The 22,905-nt window shown below is 40.1% G+C and overlaps 1 protein-coding gene across 1 annotated transcript in view; it reads right to left on the bottom strand.

The window, feature by feature from the left end:
- Nucleotides 1–16,092: 16,092 nt before the first annotated feature.
- Nucleotides 16,093–22,905, bottom strand: part of LOC111867746 (probable cytochrome P450 301a1, mitochondrial) — a 56,089-nt gene continuing 49,276 nt past the window's right edge. Inside the window, exon 11 of the mRNA XM_033752848.1 lies at nucleotides 16,093–17,177. Coding sequence (XP_033608739.1) covers nucleotides 17,145–17,177 — 33 coding nt within the window. The 3' untranslated portion in view covers nucleotides 16,093–17,144. The remainder of the gene's footprint in view (nucleotides 17,178–22,905) is intronic.

Here is a 22,905-nt window from a genome sequence, read left to right as displayed (position 1 = left end):
AGAATATTAGAAACATTAATATTATCTCGTATGAATCAGTACATAGGATAAACCATCATCAAACATGTGGTTTGTGTTCCGCGATAATAACGTGTCTAAATAAAACCGTGTAAAACTGAATTAATACCGTGTGTTATATGGAGATTTATAAATGCTGTGACGACTCAATCTCGTCTTAATTTTAGATAAGCAGAATTTAACACATGCGAAACAGTGGCTCTGCCTAGAGTATATATGAAATTAATACTTAAATGTAAATTTATAAACATTATAACGTTTAAGCATGGCAAATATTTTTTCGATGACTCTTCCAGCCCATTCAGGGCCCAGTCCTCTTATTCGGTTCCATAATCATTTTTCACGCCAGTCACGGTAGCCGAACGGTCTAAGGCATGTGCTGTCTTCGCTTGCTTCGAAACCGGGGTCGTGGGTTAGAATCCCACTCAGGGCAAGGATGTTTAGTTTGTATATGTGCATTTTTCTGTGTTTGTCTACAGGTAGAGGTCTTGCGAAGAGCTGATCACCCGCCCAAGGAGTCCTACCGAATGTGTAAGATCTAGAAAAACCGAAGTGAACGGAGAAGTTCATGGAGGTAGGCCTAAGCTCAGTGGGGTTGTAGTGCCAAAGGGGGCGGGGGAAAGGAAGATAAATCCATCTCGATTTTGCAAACGTGTAGCTTGCTCATATCTGTGACTAGCCTAGGGACTGAATGACCTTCTGTGGCGTGAGACGGTTTATCATTACCACCATATTGAGACCGACTGAGACCCAGCCACTAATGAAATGGGTATGTGCATGAAGGGCATAAGGCTGCCGTGATGCTAATCATCCCTTACTTTCATTTGGTGCTAAGATTAAGGAAACTGGAAGAGACTATGTCATAGCTCAGGCGGTTAGTAACAGACTTCCCACGATGGTAGCCCGGGTTCGAGCCCAGGTAAATTTGTGTAGAATTTGTGGTGGAGAAAGTGTCACTGGGGCAGGTTTTCTCCGAGTATTTCGGTTTCCCCTGCAAATTCTCATTCCACCCACTGCTCCACATTCATGATCTTCTGTCATCCAGGGCTCATACTATAGGTCAATTAGTGATCGATATACCAAGTGAACCCAGTCCCAGCAACCCCCCCAAAAAGGGAAACTAGAATACCAAATTTGCAAGAAAGTCAAACCTGGAGGGGTAACCTGTGTACATCACAGTATTCCTCATATAAATCATACAATGGTCAACTGCATTATACATGGTTATATACAAGTCCGTGAAACATTTTAAAAATTCATAACAAATAAACTATGCATCGGATCATGGTAACTCTTACGCCGATAGAAAATGTATATCTTCAAATATCTTAAATTTTTTAAGCCTTCGCAACCGTATCACCGCTGCTGTGGCTCTGACCAACCGTGATATGCTGACAAGGGTGTGAGACGAAATGGATTGTCGCATAGATGTCTGCCGTGTCAGCAAAGGTGAACACATCGAGCATCTGTGAACTATGTAAAGAAAACTTGGTGAGTTTATCTTTATTTCAGTGTAATAAAATTTGGTAGTTTATTTATTGTAAATTTTCAAAATGTTTCACGGACTTATATAACCCTGTATTGTACGTCTCGTATGAATATAATACAGTCCTGAGTACTTTGTTTTCAGACACTTTTATTTTCTTTCAGCGAAGAGAAGGCGAGACAAATTCTAGAGGAACTGGTCATATTTCCCTGTTATGTCATTCATTTAGGAGCACATAGAATTTTAGTGTAATAAAGGCAACAGTCAGAGTCCCCCGAAAATTATGCCGAAGTTTTCAGTTTGCACAGTACAGGCAGGCTGCCTTAGGTCATTGACTCGCTTTTTCTTCAACGGACAGCAGACATTTATGCTCTTCCTAGGCAGTAAAGACCAAGTTTCTCCATTCAAATGTACTTATCGGCAGTTTGGTAGATGCAGGAGAATTTCGTATGAAAAATAATACGTTAAACGTACAGAATTAGGATCTCCTGCGCACGTACCGCGCCGCAATACGTGCTGAACCCTTGGCACGTGTTTGGATCAGTATGAAGTGTGTGCGGTAAAGTTGCCGAGGGCACGTAATGCAACGTTCAGTTTCTCTGACAACTTTCTGACCGCGTAACTATTAAATTTTCATCCTGTAGACATTTAGAAAACAAGACGTGGTTTATTGATTCTAGGTCGTTGAGCTCTGTTCCTTTCCCTTTCTCACAGTGTTTATAGACAGGCTGAAACCTTTTCGGGTCTCGCATATGTATGAGATCTTCGCACAAAGCACAGACTACAGAAAGTGAATGGGGAAAATACCGCAGCCTGACGCGGATGTTTTACAAATGCATGCTTAAATATTTTCTTAACAACCTACTATTTGTTCAGAACTATTATTATTATTATTATTATTATTATTATTACTACTACTACTACTACTACTACTACTACTACTACTACTACTACTACTACTACTACTACTACTACTACTACTACTACTGTGATCCGAGGTAGCGCAGTCGGTATAGCGGCTAGTTACTGGCTGGACAACTGAGGGGTTCTGAGTTCGAGTTCCAGTGGGTTCAAGAATTTTCACTTCTCCATGTCGTTGAGACCGGCCCTGGGGTCCATCCAGCCTCCTATCCGATGGGTACCGGGGACTCTTTCCCCCGGGTAAAGCCCCTGAGTCGTGAAGCTGACCACACAAGTCCAACTAGTGCTGAGGTCAAGAAATCGTGGGTCTATACATCCACTCCTCCGTACATCTGCATGGCCTAGTGCTTAGTTAGTTAAGCACAAGGACAGTTTACAATTTTACATTTATCATTATTATTATTATTATTATTATTATTACTACTATAATTGTTGTTAACAACACATTCCAGCAAATATTTCGTTTCCATTAAATGAGAAATAACGTGAAATTTTATTTAGACAAATATTTTCATAATAAATTTCATTTATTTGACGGAATATATGGAATAAACGTTTTAAAGACAAAAGGACTGCTATATCTCTCGCGGTTAGTCGTCGGTTTCCCACCGCAGCGGCCCGGGTTCGTTCTAAGTTCAGATGATATGCTATTTGTGGTGAACTAATTGACAGTGGGGTGGATTTTGATTTCTCCTGCGAACTCTCATCCCACCAATTTCTACTTATACATTGACTGCCCTATCGTCGATGGTATTTATTCTCGAAAATGACAGAGTCGTTAAATAAGAAATTTAACAAAAATTAAAGACTATAACAAAGAAAGGAACACAGTTGATATTTTATAAAGAGGCCGTCCAGTATGTTCATAGGCAAGACATATTGTCACGAGTTTATGGCTCCGTGACTAATAATAGCTAATAATAACGGGTTCTGGTTTAGAAGATTGGATTTAATAATGCCTTCTTTTACAATCTCTCGTAATCACAATCAATTAGAGCGCTGCCGATTATCTGCCTACTTCACAAATCTCTAGGACATACTCCATTCTCGTGCTCCGTTTTACTCCCTCGTACTCCATTTTACTACTCCGTACTCAAAGTCAAAGTCACATTGCGACTGACGGTCAGTCAGTAAGTCTTGGTGTCGAGCACCGTCTGGAGCTCATGACCAGATATTTATTACTGTTTAACAGTTACGGTCTTGTTTTTGTGGGTGTCCTCTCTGACGAGAGGTCGGTTCTGTCTTTTGCATGTGCTGCTGTCCTTGCTAGCTCACTCTTTCTCGGGTCTTAGTCCTTTGGTACTCGCGACCATATTTTACGATTTCAGATACGAGACTTCCCTTTTTATCTCTTCCTACGACTCGCAGGGTCACGGTGGAAGTATTCGACCTCGCCTTCACACGGTTATCCCCAGGCGGGGTCACTCACTCCTTTCTGTACACTCTTATAATTCAAAGGCACGAACCCCATGGAGAAAACAGCCTGTGTTCTATTATCAAAAATGCGTGTTTATTGTTTAGTTACCTAGCAATGAATGTCCTTCTGTTGTTGATAGCGAAACTCCGGGAATGTGTTTGACAGGAAAATTCTGGGATAGCAGCGTCTACATGGAAGTCGGCCACGATCTCTTCCTTTCACATCCTTTCCAATTCATTATTCACTAAATCATTCATTGCCATATAATCTCTGCAACTGTGTCATCAAATAAGTCATCAGTAGTTTATATTACCGTCATTCCATTTTTAGGCTGTATTTCTCTTTGTACGTCTAAAGTTATTGAAGCCTTTAAGTTCATGAAGATCTAACAAAGACTCGCAGGCTACTCCTGCCTGAGTCCATTGCAAGTTTAGTTTCAGCTTCAATGACTGCCACTCTCTTAATATTGCATATGTTAAGGTTTGCTTATATTCTTTATAAATCGATTGAATTGCAGATAACAATATCGGCCACACATGCATTGTTTAGCAAATATGTTTCCTTAACTGGAAACCATTCCACAGCACAAATTTGTAGGAGGTTTAAGTGCTTTCAACATTGATTCTTTGATTAATTCTCGTGAACTGTCTGAAATTACTCTCTCTGCTCAGAGATTGAGTCCAGTGAAATCAAAATAGTAGTTGTCTTTTCTGCTGTTTAGGAACGGATAATAACTTCAAAACTGACTATGGAACAGAACCCATAATAGCCACTCATCTAATCAAGAAACGTTCTATTACGGAGCACCAAGGTCTAGTAGCATGTTCATAAGAGCCCTCAACTAAACTCTTGAATCCTACCCATATCTTCATACGATATTATTTTCTAACATTGCAAGTAACTACTGTAACTTTTAGAGTACGAAGTCACCATTTCGGGTTTCAGAATTGCGTATTCGAATGCAACATTGTGTCAAAATTTCAAAGCAATCGGCGAAGAACTATCGGAGATCTTCAGTCAGAGACAAACGAACATTTACATTTTTATTTATATAGATTGTGGCATACAGACTCGTTGCTAGGGAACGACACTGAAAAAATGAGACAACGGCATTGCTAGGCAAGATCTTTGTAAATGCACAGCCGTTGCTAGGAATCGGCTCTCGCGCAACAATGGAAGTTCTGTTTGAAACGGTGTTTGTTGTGTGGTCGGCTTCGAGGCAATCACTCGACCTACCGAGTTCAGTTTAGTTAGTGCAGTGCAGTGGAGTGTAGCGAGTTCTTTGGTGAATAAGTGAGTTAGTGAGGGGACGGGCGTGGTTCAGTCCTTGTGAGGTGTTGTTGTTAGAAGCTGATAGCTGGAGCACGGGGTTAGTTCGGGACCCATAGTAAGGGAAAGATCCCCCGTTGAAAGCCGTTGCTAGAAAACGACCGATAAAGTCATGTCAGACTGATAAGACTTATTATGTGCCGTAGTGAAGTACAGAGTTCCTGAATTAGCTATAGCGCTATAGTTTCTTGTAGTTAAGATCTGTAAATGTCCAAAAAATCCAATTACAAATCCAAACCACGTCTGTCAATACTCATACAGTGACAATAAGTACTTCAGATTAAATTTTTTTAGATGTCACATTGTGTCAGCTATTAGAATTACTGTGAAGGCAGAAAACTTTGTCCCTTCAAAATTATATGTTCATCATTACTTTCCTGCTTACTTCCAGGTCTCTAAAATGTTCTCTTTATTTAAAGTTTTCCGGTCATAATTTTATACAAGTCTCTCATCTCTTTCATATATATTATATATACCATGCAGGCCATTTTCTTTCACTGGATCGACCAAAAGAACATACCATGAAAGAGTACATAATAATGCAGCCCCTCGCATCTTAACACGCAGTTGTAATAGTAATGAGCTGTATTTATTGGTAGAAATGATTCCGCAAAATATTCCTTGATTAATATTTCAGCCATGTATTTACTTGCTAGTCTGTGCTAACGATATATTACGTTTTCTTCTCCTGTTTCAGGTAAGTGTAACGTTTACACAACTTTCCTGCTCCTGTGAAAGAAAAACTTCATTTCTTCTCAGCAATATTGACGATTTAAGAGACATCAATAAGAAAGGTAAGGCGTGCAGCAAGAACACCAGAAAAGGTATTTCATGGGTATAATATTAAAGGGTGTTAATTAAGAACACCGACTAATTTACTGCCGAATACAAAGTAATTTATATAATTCACAGTAATAACCCCTTGGAATATTGTGACAACGAGACTTACATTTACTATTTGTCCGAGTTTTCAGAATTTATATGTTTTGTCCGAACAGAGTATTAATGTGTTTCTTACATATTATAACGTTTTCGGACGTTTCCTCTTCCGTGTTATACACTCTCGTACAGCTAATCTCGGTGAAGTGTCTTCTGCTCTGCTTGGAGCTCAACTGTCCTTAGCTCTTGTCGGATACAAACTGGCTGGTCTCAAAGTCAAAGTCACATTGCGACTGACGGCCAGTCAGTCAGTTAGTCTTGGTGTCGAGCACCCTCCTGGGGCTCATAACCAGATATTTATTACTGTTTGACAGTTACGGTCTTGTTCCTGTGGGCGCTCTCTCTGATGAGAGGACGGGTCTGTCTTTTGTATATGGTCCTGTTCCTTGCAAGCGCAGTAGTATTTCTCGGGTCCGAGTCCCTTGGTACTCGAGACCATATATTACTGTCTCAAATTTGAGACTTCCCTTTTCGTGGCCTCCTACGACTCGCAGGGTCATGGTGGAGGTATTCGACCCCCGCCTCCGCACGGGTTGGAATCCTACCTCAGGCTGGTCTCTTGCCGAAGATGGACTCTTATATCATGCACTCGAGCTGAATACAGAACACCTTGTAGAGGGGTTTAGTTTCGCCCGCTGCTATGAAACGAATCTCTTTTTACCGCTGGTATACAATTCGTTACAAATAACGGTGGAAACCCCACTGTTAGTCTTTCATCTTCGGGGCAGCGATTTCCGAGGAATTGCTAGCTGTTGACCAGTGATGGACGTGCTATAGTCCGGCTTTGAGGCAGCACATCACAATATCGTAGTAAATGGCGACTCTTCGTATTTCCCTAACAAGCATAACCATTTTGGTCTCCGTAAATGAGATCCAGTGTGTTTCTGTGAGGTACGAATTCAGTTTTAAGACGCACTTAGATACATGTCAGGCTATTATGAAAGGAATTCTGGAAGCTGAAATACGTATAATAGAGATACGCGGCCATGTTACCATGGGGTAAAAATTTCATATGTAATGAATTATGAGACAATGAATTTAAAATTATACAATCTTTTTATATTAAAGTCAAATATATTTGTACATCGATATTTAAAATAATAATAATAGTAGTAAAGCGAGCACGTGTCAAGGCGGTAACATAATTCCGAGTTCCGTAGAAGGCAGCAGATTCCTTGACCACTTGTGTAACTACTAACTTTAGAAGGAATGTGTTCAGTTATTTTCTTACAGAATCAGTTTGCATAGAAAATGTTAAAAAGCATTTCCCTAGCTTTTGTAAACAATCACCCTACAGTCATGTACTATATATGTGTTTAATTTCTTGTGCGCTTACAGTGGAAGTTACAAAGTATGCCTCTTAGCTTTGTAATGCCGCAGTATTCCCGTTAGGGCCTAACGGTTAGGCAACACGAAAACCTCTGATAGGATGTTAAGGAAATTTTATATTCGCGAGTTTTACTGCTCGTAACGTATGTGGGCATTTTGCAGTTTCCGCTAAAATTGCACAACACTAATGGGCACCATGCAAAAAGAAGTAAATTATTTTGTTCTCGTCGGTGGTTTGACTCGCTAAATGTTTATCTGAGACAGAAGTGTTTGGATCAAATGTTGACTACTAGATTGAAACATATATTTATGTCGCAAATAACATTTCCTTAAGTCTTCCATTTTTAGAAACAATTAAATTGAAGGAAGAAAATGAACCAGCGGTGTTTCGTTATGTGTACTTCCTTATCTATCTGATTTTTCGCAAACAGAATATTGTGCGCTGTAGACTAAGGATTCCTTTGCCACCTGTGAGTTGTGGATAATGATGGACAGAGGATATGGCCTCTGAACTCTGAATATATTTAAGCATTTGCAGGCAACTTGTAAACAGTTGTTCCCCAACCTGGGAGTTCGGAGGAGGCCAGCCTCACCTCAGTGTAAAATGGTACAACACGTTACGAGATGTTACACGTCGTGTTACATGTCAACGAAAATTACGGGATCCATAAAAAACATATAATCCTTTTACAATATGACTGTCCATTGGCTTTTCAAGAAGCTTTAAGCTGATTGGGCTTTTTCTATTAGACTGTTCGGTTACAATTCAAAGTTATTAAAACAATGAAATAATTTTCAACAGCATAGGATTAGCTGCTACAAGTTAGACAAGTTTTATTCCCATATATCATTACCAAGGCAAACGTAATTCCCATATTCGCATAATTAGTATTATCATACAATTAAATGTAAAGTTATATCCCGTCTGTTTAATTCCATAAGCCGATGATAATGAGCTTCACATGACAGTACAATCAGCTATCCGTGCCCACGCATGTACTGTTCAGTGAATCTGGAAACTGAAATTAGTGCGCCAAATAATCGATATAAGCTGTCAGTGTGGAGGCGTCAAGTTGACGGCCTAGCACATCAACGCCATCTATTGTTAGAATGCCAAGAGCTGTTTCCATTTTCCTTTGCATTTTCTCTACAAATAAAAAGTAAAATATTGGATAGAGTACAGTTACATTTAAGGCCTACTTTGAAGCCGGTAAGGATATCCGTACATTGAGATAAAATTACAAATGAAGACAAACTCACCTCTCTACGGATCTACAAACCTTGTGGAAATTTGTCACTTTTTCAGTTTCTTAATCTGTACACAATCAGTAGGAGTCATTGGATTGGTGATCAGCTTATCGCAAGGCCTCTACCTCACACAAACACATAATAAACGCACACAGACATGCATATTTTGAGTGGGATTCGAACCCACGATCTCAGAGTTCGAGAGAACGAAGACAGTTCATGTCTTAAACTGCGCCGCCGTTGAGATCGACAATGAAGAGATACAGCAGAGTTAAATTTCTAAGCATTTATTAAGTCACAGTAATATCGCAGGTTAATAGAATTTACATTAATTATATATATGTATGTAAACAACATGTAATTAAATATTCCCGTAATGAAGGGAGGTTTGGTTAGAGAAGGTTGATTAATCAAATGTACTGGACAATAAGAAGAGGGTGAAATGAAGAAACCAAGAAAGATAAACAGATACATTTGTATAATACTGTGGTCACCACAACATTTACGTAGAACATTTAAATGTGAACTTGAGAGGAAAAGAAAAGCAGGGAATATAAACTGGATATACGAAAATTCTCAGAAATTTTACAGGACATACGAATTCTAGTAGGATGAAGTGACATATTTAAGGACATGAAGGTGTTCATACGGCTGAAGAAAATTAAAAATGGAGATATCGGGGACTATTGAAATGGTATGACCAGTGCATTACAAGGTTTAGAAAGAATTTCAGCTTATTTAATTGCAATAATAAAATTGTGACTGATGGAAATAAATGGGCCGACCGTGAAGAAAGAAGGGAATATACCTAAACAAATAATGAGTGAGTAGGAGTTTTTTATAAAGTAAAGGAAGAACATCCCATGCAGAGACCGTGTTTCCCCATCTGCCTGGTTCTCAAATTATATTAATCCGTAAGAAGTGAGTCACTGCTCTGTTTGTTTAGATTGTGTTCTCGTGAGTTATGATAACGTATAGCGCTGTAGGTGTATAACAACTCGAAGAAGCATGCTACATCCATCTTCAGAGCTGAAATCAGTGTACTGAGGTCGTGCCTAGGTTCTGCATGCAGTTCGCAAGGAAGATTATTCAGACAAAGAAGGCGAGGAGAAGAGGCAGAACCCGTTTCTGATAAACTGGAAAAGTGAACATACCGTCACGTGTACCAGTGACTAAAGACGGGGTTCGGATTTGTAATCGGATTTATTCACCACTTAGAGGTCGTAGCTACTATTAATTATAACAATTCCAAGATTCCTGTAATTGTAACGTATAAATGAAGTCTTCTATATCTGCTTCCAATAGTCGTTGCTAGGTAATATCAAAATAATAGCTCTTCATCTGCGAAGTTTCCTTATCCGTTTCCTGGCAACGGATTTTAACACAGGAACTATAATTGTCACACACCAGATACCACTGCACTATAACACACATAAAATCTTCAAATCACACGTTAAAATTATTTTTTTAATTCGCTTAGCGGGGGGTGAAGTCCAACTGGGTCCACTCGTCACAGCGGCCACTGATTGGCCTTTTGTATGATGATGGAGAATTTGGTGGAATGAAGATTGTCAGGGGAAACCGAAGTACTCGGAGAAAACTCACCCTAGCGCCACTTTGTCCACCATAAATCCCACTTCACCAGACCCGGGATCGAACCCGGGCCGCCGCGGTGAGAAGCCAGCGACTAACCGCTTGACCTATGACGCGGCCCTGCTTACTTCCTTATCTGTTTGACTGTACTAACTTTCTAATTTTCTCGCCCAACTTGTTGAGTTTTTTTTTTCCTTGGCGCTACAGCCCTCATTTGGGCCTAGGCCTACCTCCATGAAACTCTCCGTTTCACTTCGGTTTACTAGATCTTACACATACGGTAGGACTCCTTGGGCGAGTGATCAGCTCGTCGCAAGGCCCCTACCTGTGGACAGATACAGAAAAACGCACACAAACATCCATGCCCTGAGTGGGATTCGAACCCACGATCTCGGCTTCCGAGCGACCGAAGACAGTGCATGCTTTAGACCGCTCGGCTACCGTGACCGGCAACTTGTTGAGTTAGCGTGTAAAAATTAAACTGTGAAATAGAAAGCTACGATTAGTTTTTGGTACAAGTATTTAGGGAATGACAGAATTTTATTCACAATTTTTATTTTTGGCAACTTCTCAGAAAACTCGAAGCTCGAAAAAAAGACCAAAGGAGAATAAATTTAAGGCTCGATCTTATGATGTGTTCTGAGGACTGGAGGTGGTTCTAATTGGCGCAGGATCACTTTGAGAGTTGAGCTTCGGTATTAGCAACGTTGAACCTTTAGTCTCTGCTGTCATTGCGTTGGCTACGAATTGTACTGTAACACTGTAAAGCCGGATAATTCGGTACACGCGAGCATACCGTAGAGCAATGTTAGAGCCAGGTCAGCATTACGCTGTGACATAGTTTCGTCGTCTGGGACAGATGCTGAACGTCTCTGTGTGCGGGATGGAGCTGTCCGGGCCTTAGTTAAGGTCTGAGAGGATTCGCTCCGTATTCCCTGAGGAGAAGAGCTTCGTTATTGTAACGCCAACTGGCCTGCATCTGGACCCGTAATCAATGAGGAACCTGCCGGTCTGATAGCGAGCTCGTGGGGACTGGAATGAAAGGGGCAATCCCATGTGATGGGCTCGGAAGCTTCTCCTCGTGCACAAACTAACATGCTATGACACCATTGCTGAAATATTTGCACGTGCAAGGTGCACTATAATACTTAAATTATGCTGACTTTCATCTAAACATACATGCGTCATTAGGGAGTCAACCACGAATTGTCCATATACATCAACAACAAAGATATGATGTTTTTTTAGTGATGAAAATGGACTGCTGTACCCATTTCAGTGATATTCGTTGATTCTTTAGAAGGAAAATACATTTCAACTCAGTGTTAAAATATACATATTTACATTGAAAATATGGGATGCAATTAAAGTAGAATTAGTTAAATCTTCAGAAAAATATATCCAAATTAAATTCTTTATATGACCATGTTTGGGACGAAATTAAACAATTAATACGTAAAGATATTAAGAGAACTCTTTCATTCCCTGGAATTACTACAACAAAAAACCGAGGAGCGTTCTTCTTGTTTCGTAAACATGTTGTTAGGGTGCTTGAACCGGTCTCCTGCACTTCAAGACGATGCACAATGCAACTCAGTGAAATACAATCAGAGCCACTCACTGCACTACTTCAACTGAACTTCTGCTATCAGCTACAGACAGCGCTAGTGCCACCTGTCGCACATCTTTCATATTACAGGAGTGTTCCCACTACTTTTTATCCAACCCTTGTATGTGACTACTAGCATCACTATGTAACATCCAATCGTATATAAACCAATGGAAAGGATGAGTTCAAACCGTAGAAACTAAAGTCCGTGGCTTTAAGTCCGCCAGAGAACTATACCGACAGAGCGATAGCCGATTGTCGGCGAAGTTAGTGCCAACTTTTGCTGATAGAGGGTGTCGCGTGGTCAGCGCAACGGATTCCCCAAGCCGTTAATTTCTGTTTTCTAGATGGGAGTCGCTACTTTTCCATTCAAGTAGTTCTTCAATTATCCTCATAAGTCAGAGTGGACCCCGTCCTAGACCCACTACTTCTCATAAGATATGGTAGCTCCGAGAATCGAATCCGGGACCTCTGAATCTGTAGCCAGGAACTCTGATCACTAGACCATAGAATCGGCCTTGAGTGCAAACGAAACCCAAGAAAATTTGGGTCCTCTTCAGAATTTATCTCGACAAAATAAATATGACTGAACTTTACATTATATGCCCATTTCTAGCAGTGTCATTATAAAATTATTTTCTGTCCAACGAATTAGTTGAGGTGATTATAATCTTTGCGTACACCACAGAGGAATATTTTCCGTACAATTTTCAGGAGTTTGATTCAAGTATTTCTAGCCGATCACGTTTGCTCGTGTGTTTGCTTTGCGCCGCTCTCTCTTCATCTTCTCTCGTTACATATGTTCCTCTGTAGTTGCGAAACAGGAGCTGTGGAAAACACGTTGGTCGGTATTAGAGCGTTCTTCATTGCCGAGATTTTTTTTTCCTTGGCACAACAGCCCCAGTGGGCCTAGACCTACCTCCATGAACTTCTCCGTCACGCCGAGAGTATTTCATAGCGTAATTCTACGTATCAACTTCAGTTATGTATAGACTCTGTTGTTATTACATCTTCTATAAGTGTAGCTCTGTCTACAGAATTTTCCAACATCACAGCGTGAATATTCAGCTAGATCCCGGTTTCAGTGTTCCGCAAGGCCCGCACTGCGCAGGAGTTCATGACTGCAAAACGAGTGCAGCGTGACACCACAAATTCCCATTAAAACATCAAACCGGTTCTTAGCTTATTTACGGGCTAGCAGACTGAGAGACTCAGTGGAGTAGATACCTATTTGAGAAGCTGACAGTCGCAACGTAAGTAGAAAAATGTCCTGCCCGTTTTTGACGTGAAGGTTCTTTACTCTCTTCCATCAGCCTCTCTCTGGTTCATATGCTGCTTCAGTTGAATGCAGTACACACACTCATATCCTATTTAACAGTCATATAGGAGCCGGGAGGGACCTGTTGTTATAGCGATGGATTACGGGCTGGAGGCCGGGGTGTGATTTCCGGCAGGAACAGGAAATCTCTCTCTTCTCCACAGCCTCGAGACCGGATCTGTGGCCAACCCAGCTAACTGTCTCCACTTGTATTCCTATTTATCCCCGAGGGTAAAGCGGACGGGTGCTGAAGCTAACCATTCACCTCTCGCTAGTGCTGAGAATAAGAATAGTGGAGCTAAACCTCCATTCTCTCATACATCTCCATGGCATAATGTTTAGTTTATTAAACATGGAGATAACTTTATCTTTGCAAATATAAAGGATATACGAATAGGAACCTCGAAGATTTATTCGCTGGTAAATTACATAGTTGTTACGTTTCGAAAATTTGGAACAAAATCTTTCCTAGTCATAGTGAAATGAATTCTGGAGAGATGGCAGCACCGCACTGCGACAAGTTCGGACTGCATGAAAGCCGAGGTCATTCAGTCATGATGTCGCCGCAGGAAAAGGCGCAGTGCGTACTGTGGTGTGACGAATCAAAGTACCTGGTGTCGGTTCTGAAAAAGAAAACTTAGGCAGGTGTATGGAAACGATGATTCTACTGATAAGGATATTCGCATGTGGTATCACCAGTTCCAAGGAACGGGCTTTGTCTCAAAATAATATTCACAAGAGAGGCCAAGCATATCACAAGTCGAGAGTAGGCTTATTGAAGCAACATTTCAGTGAAGCCCGAAATGTTCTGTTCAACACATTATCCGTGAACTAGAGATTCAGAAGCTTATTGTGTGATCTGTGCAGAAGATTGAAACTACACGAGTACAAACTGAAGCTTGTGCAACACAACGAGCCTCGCGATAAGATCTAAAGAATAAACATCGTCACGTTCACTATGAAACAGCTCACTGCAGATTTTGATTATCTGCAGAAAATTCTTTTCCCCTACTAGGCAACATTTCACACACATGATGTAAACCGCCACAGTCGCAGAATTTCCAAGATCAAGTTCTTTTTTGTTTGTTTTTTCTTTCCTCGGCACTACAGTCCCAGTGGGCCAGGCCTACCTCCATGAACTTCTCCGTTCACTTCGGTTTTTCTAGAGCTTACACATTCCGTAGGACTCCTTGGGCAGGTGATCAGCTCGTCGCAAGGCCTCTACATGTTCACAAACACAGAAATACGCACACACACACACACAAACTAAACATCCATGCCCTCAGTGAGATTCGAACCCACGATCCCGGTTTCCAAGCGAGCGAAGACAGTACATGCCTTAGACGGCTCGGCTACCGTGACCGGCTCTAAGATAAAGTATGACAAAGAATTTCAGGACATTACTTTAGGCGTTGCTAAGTTGAAGCCAGGTAATATCTGAGATAAAGATTGTTACGGCGTGGTAATGACGAGTAATTCGTAGAATATTTCCTAAATATCCGTTTTAATTTTTCGGAATTAATTATGAGAGAAAGACATTTTTAGATAAGTGTTACATTTCTTTTAAAGGGGATCGTACCATCTCTATTTTGAATTTTGTTGGAGGTGGTTAGCTGTGATAATTCAAAAAGTGAAGTAACCGGACAGAACGGATTCATTTCCCTGCACAGATATAAATTTGTATTCTCTTTGCTACACCCATTGGCGCTGTATAGAAAACTTGTTACAGTGTCGTTATATAAACCATGAGCACAGCACCCAGCTGTAAGGCTAGTCTAGCCTCGTATCCTATGGTCACTTGAACCTGACCATACATCTGGTGCTGAAATCTAGAATGCTTCGACTACTTATATATTTTAATAACGTAATACTCAGCAAGAGTAGCATCTATAATTCCCGCTCTTAGTTTGAGAGAAGGTAAATCGTTTCCATGTGCAGTGTTAATTCAATATTAAGTTTCTCATTAACAAATATTGAGTACTGTGGCATGACACGGGAAAGTTAAAACAATTTTCAGTGTTCAGTAAATTCAGTTACAAATCCGAACACCTTGTAGAGCAACTATCAAGTGATAACACTAAATAGGCGAAAGCGTGAGTGTCTGCTGATAGAGTGACGACCAGAATAGAGTCCACTGAAATTTCAGGCGGAAAATCCTGCCTTTATTGACATTAACTGACCAACTCCCTGAAACTGAGTCTCCTTGAGAAGCCGTCGCTTACGTACTTAAGAACTTCCCAAAATTTTATAGAACCCAAAGGTTCACTACTGTGTTCACAATGCTTTTAACTTGTCCCTGTCCTGAGCCAGTTCAGTGCGACACATACCACAAAATCCTATCTCTAAGATACGTCTTAATATCATCTTCAAGCTTTCTTAGTAGTCCTTTTCTTCTGGCTATCCCAGAAAATTTTTATGCGTGCTATATGTCCTTCCCAGCTCATCCTCCGTGACTGAATCATTCTGATTAAACTTAGGGAACAGTACCAATTATGAAGGGGTTTTCTTCAACCACCTTCACTCCATCCCTCTCCGGTGCAAATATTCACCTCAGGATAGACATAACTATTGAATTTAGAATATATAAATTCATCCGTAAAACAATTCCTAAGCATATGCAACATTTCTTACATCTACAGAAATCTTCATCCGCAATACTTAACCTCATCGGTTTGAAAAGTTCTGGAAAGACGGCAAACTTAACAGCTTAAGAAGATAAATTAAATAGAACTACATCATGCATTAAGCCGTGTGACTAACTAGAAATACGGTATGAAGTTCTCGCAAAATATTGTCACGTGTGTGCTAGACAACGAGACAAGAAATTTTGTGGGTTCCCGGAATTGGCGAATATATTTATTGTACAATCTCTTTTACACTCGCAAGTACAATTATTCACAACTTCACTATCACAATTATTTCTTGCACCGCTGATCTCAGTGAAGTGTCTTGATCCCTTTGTCGGCTGCCAGCTGGCTTCCGCTCTAGTCGGAGCTACACTAAGAACTGACTGGTCTCGTCGAAGTTGGACTTTTATAACGAACACTCGGACTGACTAGTGAATATCGCGTTCAAAGGTTCCGTTTTGTCCGCTGGATATCCTTTCATTTCCGGGGAAAAGCATTTGTTGTTTAAGCGATTCCTAGGCAACGTCCTGCTGGTATTCCGTTCCCACTGAATTATACATGTTTATCGCAGCCGTTGTCATGCAACCGCTTTGAACAATTCGTTGCTTAGGTTTGTTAGCGTTCGGATTCCAAGGCGTTCCAGCGGAAACGCTGGTCGTTGCCTAGGAAATAAACTCTGATCTTCTGAACCTTTCCGGCTTTCTGGCGGCACGCCACAATATGTTGACACTGTAATACCGATTCAAATATATATCAACTGGCATTTATAGCATCAGTTTTGTACTGGTACTAGTAACGAGACTAACTCTAATTGCGTACATAACGATATCGCGTCAAGCTTTAGCCTTCTTAAGAACTGAAAATTTCGTGCAGTTCGTATATTGATATTCCCCCACTTAAAATCTCTTGATAATTCTGTAATTTTCAGAGGTTAACATTGTTTTAAAATAAACGAAGTTTTGTGTCGCTATCGTTGTCTATTTGTTTTCAGTGCCGAGGGTTTCGTATAATCTGAAAAGCAAAGTAGCAAACCAAATTGTTTGCTTCATTCTTACGCTTATTTCATGTTGAATGTGGGTAGAAAAACTGTTTCAGTGAGGATTACAGCTACAGCTAAAAGCTTGTACTCTGATTAACATGCATTATGCTGTCGGTTGGACAAATTTCCAGAGGCTGTGACCGTTGGCAGAAGTCGTATCCGGATGTCCTTGTCACGTTCTACCGAAATACACGGCCGAGCCATTAGCACTCCTACTTCGTATTCTTGGGGATCCAAGCTCAACTCCCAGTCTCGTGTCGTGACCGAGATTTTAGGTGAATTTCCACAGCCCCGAGGACGAACACTGGAATAGTAAATAAGTAAAATCAGATAAACTTCCTTCCACATCCCTGTCAGTTCATTATTACTTGATGATTTAACTATTTGATGTTATAAGTCTGAAGTCTGATATACGCCGATTACAATGGCTGCGCGGACTAAGGCATGAATTTACTTCGCCCACTCAAACACGGGATCGTGGGTTTGAATACCACTCAAGGCATGAATGTCTGCGTTTATTCTGTGTTTGTGTTGTCCAGTGTAGGTAGAGGCCTTGCGACAGGCTGATCACCCGTCCAAGGAGTCCTACCGAATGTCATAGGATTAAGAAACGGAAATGAAAATATTTCAAGGATGACCTGTGCTCCAAAATGGAGGAACAGGAAAGAGAGAGAGAGAGTGTGTCTGAGATACTGTTAGCATCGTTAAGGTAAGATAAAGTTGTCCCTTTGCTCAACTAATTAAACACTACGCCATGAAGGCATATGTGAGAGTGGATGCATAGATCCATATTTTCTTGACCTCGGCACTATTTGGAGACGAGTGGTCAGATTCACGCCCAGACCGCTTTACCCCCTGAGAAGAAACTCCCAGTTTATAGGAGGTTGGATGGACCCCAGAGCCGGTCTGGACGACATGGAGAAGTCAAAATTCTTGACCCTACCAGGACTTGAAATCCGACCTCTCGGTTGTCCAGCCAGTAGCCAATCACCATGTGGACTGAGCTAACGTGGATCCGTAGTATCATTAAATAAACTGTAAATAAATGTATTCATTCCATATTCTTTTGTAATTTGCGCGAAACAAACGTCTTCTGGGCTGATGTCTGACCTCTTCTGGTCCCGTACTTCATGTTCAAAATTATTGGCTTGATTTATATTACATTCGGTATTTCAGGATCTGCACTAAAATTATGTTTTATTTGGTTTATGTCCTTTGTACTTTACCTCGATTTACCTGTGAACTATATAATTAACTTCATGGATCAGAGTCCTTGAGAGTACGAGTATAATAACTGCTTAGTTAGCTCAAGTAATTGTGCTTCATTCAGTAAGTCTTAAGATTCATTACGGTCTTCACAAGAGCCCTCCACTCTACTTCTCACAAAGCTCAAGCCGAACATTATCCGTTTATTTACAAAGTAAGCTTCTCATAAAAGAGATCGTTATTTCTGAAATATATTTAGATTAGCGATTGCTTAACGGAAAACATGAAAGAGAGTTTCTTGGAACTGCAATATTCTGGGATTTGGCGAAATTCAGCACCGTAGAAATATAGAAAAATATGTACTCTTCAGATAAAATTATGTTCTTCTTCAACAAAGATCCCTCTGTAACATTGGTACCTACCTACCAGAGTGAATGACGTCACACGTGAGAAAAGAGTTGTCTTCATATCGATCACCTGTGATATCCTCAGTCAGCACAAAATAATTTCAGAATTTATTTATTGTATATAACATGATTAGTAATGCTACAATATGTTTCTATCAGCAATAAATGATATCCTCTCAATTATAATGAAGTATGTAAATATGAAAATAGTATGTGTACTCAAGTGGAGTGTTCCCCTTCATCCGTTTCCACGGAAAACACATGTCACGTGTTATCAAGAATGCGTATTTACCGTGCTGTTGCCTAGCAATATGAATCTTATAATTCAGTGCACGTGTGTTGCGAGAATGAGTTTACCAAGCCGTTGCCTAGCAATGGGCATACACGTTACCATATAAAATCCTTATGCAGCCCCCACTTTCTTCGGTCTTGTTAGCTTGTTACTGCTATGGGTTCAGAGGGAGTGTAAGGTATAACAGCTGAAGCAATTTAGGTTCACCGCTTTTTCGTGGATAAGTAACCACATACAGTTTAATGATAAAAGCGAAACATTTTATGCTTAACAAGACTTAACACTATGCTTCGTTATTCCTGTAAGTAATGAAAATATTTTTCGTGTTTCGTAAATAGAAATTACTGTGTATTTAATGGTATATAAGTGAATGCCAACGACTGTGTCTTGCAGTGTTTTTATTCTCAATTGCTAACCTCATATTCTTTATAGCGATAGGAGGCTGGGTGGGCCTCAGATCCTGTCTGGATACTGTGGAGAATAGAAAAATCTTGTTCTTACCGGGAATGGAATCCCGGACGTCCAGCCTCTAGCCCGTCTATATACCGACGGAACTATGCCGACTTCACTCCTTCACTATTAGAAGAATAATATTTGAACCTATATTTATTCAAAAACAAAATCAAAACTAAAATCGCGGCTGAGGCCACGCCATATCTCAAGCTGGTAGTCGCTGGCGTCCCGCTCCGGCAGCCCTGGTCTGAGCCCGGGTCTGTTCAAGTAGAATTTGTGGTGGTCAAGATGGCGGGGCAGTTTTTTTTTTCCGAGTACTTCGGTTTCACTTGCCAGACTTAATTCCACCAAATTCTCCATCACCTTAATCACCCGGTGCTAGTACAATAGGCCAATAAGCTAGACTCCACCCCACACTATACCAATTAAAAGAAAAACTAAAATCTCTGCTGCAGATTAAAGATGTTGATTGGTCTCGTATGGCTCGGGATATCGCCCGTACTTGGACTATAATCTTCCTTGGTTTAGTAACTCATAAACATTTCTACTTAATTTTTAGCTATATGTTTAGACTACCACCAATTAATGACGACTACAAGTGCATGAATAAATGATCATCAGAAATTGATTTCCATGTAATAAAAATTAAATTTAAAATAGATATCTTTTCTAATATCGTGACGTTTCTGGAGGTCGCTTGGCTGCCTGTGTTGTGATGCTTGTCTTGGGCCGGGAAATGCGTTCTTCTGCTTAAAGAGGAATGCAGACTCTTGATGCTGATCGTGCAGTGGCCCTACACACAGAACACTCCTTACTGGAAATTTTACTGCAATTGCCCTCAATGTAACGTTACGGAGATAAATGGAAGCATACGGAAAGGACTGCTTGCAATGTTAACACATGTTTACATGGGCCTTAGGCTATGTCTTCACGGCAGCGAGAGGCATTCCCTTTGACTCCCGTGTCTGAATCGAGTGGAGCTGCTTTTCAGCGCTCCGTCTGATGGAACGTCGTAAGCTTTAGTAGGAATCCTATTAACTAGCAAACAAAGAAACTAGCTAACCAACTCTCTGGTAATACCACCGCTAAGACGAAAGCCTGTTTCAGAATACGACTGTGAACTACATTCGTCCCGTTTACATACTCACAACAGTTTCGTGATATATACATATATGTACGTACGTACATACATACACACATATCGTATATACACCAAGAGCTATTATTCCATCGTTGTTACAGTCAGATTTGCTGTTAGTAGTTATGAATATTAATCTTAGATGGCAATAGTTGAAGTTGTGGCTGAGTTTCTACCGCAGTGTCCACCTTCGACCAAAAAAAACTTTTATCTCAATACTGAACTGCTTAGTATATGCTCTTGCTCTATCGCATTTAGTCTCTCAGCAAAACCTACAAGTCTTTTCAAGTTATTATAGTTAGGTATGGTAGAAGAAGTTTATTTCTAATAATTTTAGCAGCCTTTATGCAAGTTCTGAATATTAAATTATCCTCTCGGTGTCGGTCGGCTTGCCGAGAGGGTTTTGTATAAAATATCTGCTTAAATTCTTTTGATATCCCACGCGAGTTATATGCCCAACCCACACCATATCTCCTTTATTTCACCATTGCAACAAAAGCACGAGATATATGTTCCCAAAAATTGTAGTAATTAAATAACTAGATTTGGATTAGAGTCCTCCTTGGGAACCTAACAGTCTCTTGGCTAGTCAAGAAATTTCCTGCCGTTTACGGAATCCAAACATCAATTACCGTGTTCATATGAGCCATCTACTGCAGTATTCGGTAATTCCATGTCATTAGTTATGACGAAATTGTAAAGACAGTTGATCTTTTTAAATGAAATTTGCCAGGAATCTTGGCTTGCTCTTTTAGTTGAAAGGTATAACTTTGATTTAAATTGTCATGGTAATTGATGTATTAAATTTCTACGAAAGTGTAAATGGATAATATAACGGAATTGTGTGATATGACGTTATGTCGTCCCGCAAATGGTAACTAGTGTTTCGGAAGAACCAGATACTTCTCTTTTCGTAACCTGAATGTGGAGGCAGTAGGTTCTTCTGGAAGTTTAGAGCTTATTTTTCAGACTAAACGGCGTCATATTCAAGAAAGCTGTTGTCATAAATGTACTGTCGAGAGAAATGAGATGCTAAATTAATAATTGACAATCCGTGGGCAGCATGTGACTTGCCCGGTACGGCTTTCGCGTGAATTACATTAATGAAGTATAAAATAATATTGAGATTAAATTAACATTCCCGAAAGCGTTCTAAAGCAATATATACGACATTAAAATGAAGAATTTGCATCTTAAACCCAGGATTTATGTAATGCACTTTAGAATATTATTTTTTGGCAGGTGTTCACAATATTTTATATTCCGTTACTGCAGTAAGATACAGTCGACCTGCAACATTTACTTTTTGAAGCTTTCGGCACTCGAACTCAGACCCTGGGTCGTCCAGCCCGTAGCCAGTCACTGTACCGACAGCAGTTAATAGTCTGTATTTTTCCAAATTTTCGTGACGTTAGTTTAAAAATTTGGTTTTACACTTCGTACTATAAATTGGCAGAGTTCAAATGAATTTTAATACAACGCCGTTTATCCTTATTAAAACTGAATTAGCAGAATTATTCTTCCATAAAATATAATACATGCATATTAAAACTGAAAAATAATAAAATAATAAACGCAAGTGAAAACAGTATGTTATCTCCCGCGCCTTTAATTGCTGCTAGACAATATCTTAGTTAAACAGTGTTAGTGATTAATGGAATTTGAAGGAATTAATGTTATTCATCCACTTCCTTTTAATACGCTGCTGTACAATAATATGTATGCAGTTCCGAAAACAGAAGTTGTTCATGAACAATAATCATTTAAAATTCTGCAGACTGAAAGTATTGCGTTATTTTTATTAAGGGGGATGCTGTTTTTATTGTACTTTAAAATGAAAATAAATCAGTTTTAAAAGAATACAGCGTTAAAAGACACTACGAAACAAATGATTCACATCAAGTGAGTTACATAAGGGAAGAATTAAGAAGGGACAAAATATCTCAGCCTCAAAACCACCTGGAGCCAACAAAACTTATATAGATTTCAGTCTTATAATCAGACACAGCAGTGGATGCGAGTTAGTCTCTATCATGTTTAGTGTAGTGTGAGATAAGGAAGTGAGCTATGGAATATGGGACTAATCGTATAGAAGTCTTTCCTGAAAATATAGGCAATATTTTCCCCGAAACCCCTGGTGTGCAGCTACGCACTATACGGTGACAACACGGAAGACCAAAATATGAAACCGGACCGCAGGAAGTGCCTGGAATCTTACGGAAATGGGCACATGTACAAAATTAAATTCAGAATAAATAATAATAATAATCAATGGATAAACAGCCGTTTTGGAGCCATTGTTTTCAAGAAGATTCAGCCAGATTGAATCCGGTTTTCTCTTAGTATATTTTTTTTCAGAACAAGTTCATAATCCTTGCACCCAAACCCCAACCTAGACCACCAGACTTCGTAGTTTTGTCCACAGTGACAGAGTGGCCCAGATTCACTCCCAGCCACCGGGTTCTCGTTTCGAAACCTTCTACGGCTCGCAGGGAGCGGTGGATATATTCTGACCCGCTTCCACATGGGTATAATA

Source organism: Cryptotermes secundus, unplaced genomic scaffold (assembly GCF_002891405.2).
Source record: "Cryptotermes secundus unplaced genomic scaffold, Csec_1.0 scaffold580, whole genome shotgun sequence".
In the NCBI taxonomy this organism is placed as follows: domain Eukaryota; kingdom Metazoa; phylum Arthropoda; class Insecta; order Blattodea; family Kalotermitidae; genus Cryptotermes; species Cryptotermes secundus.
The sequence above is the reverse complement of the archived record's forward strand: the minus strand, read 5'-3'. Positions and strand labels throughout refer to the sequence as shown.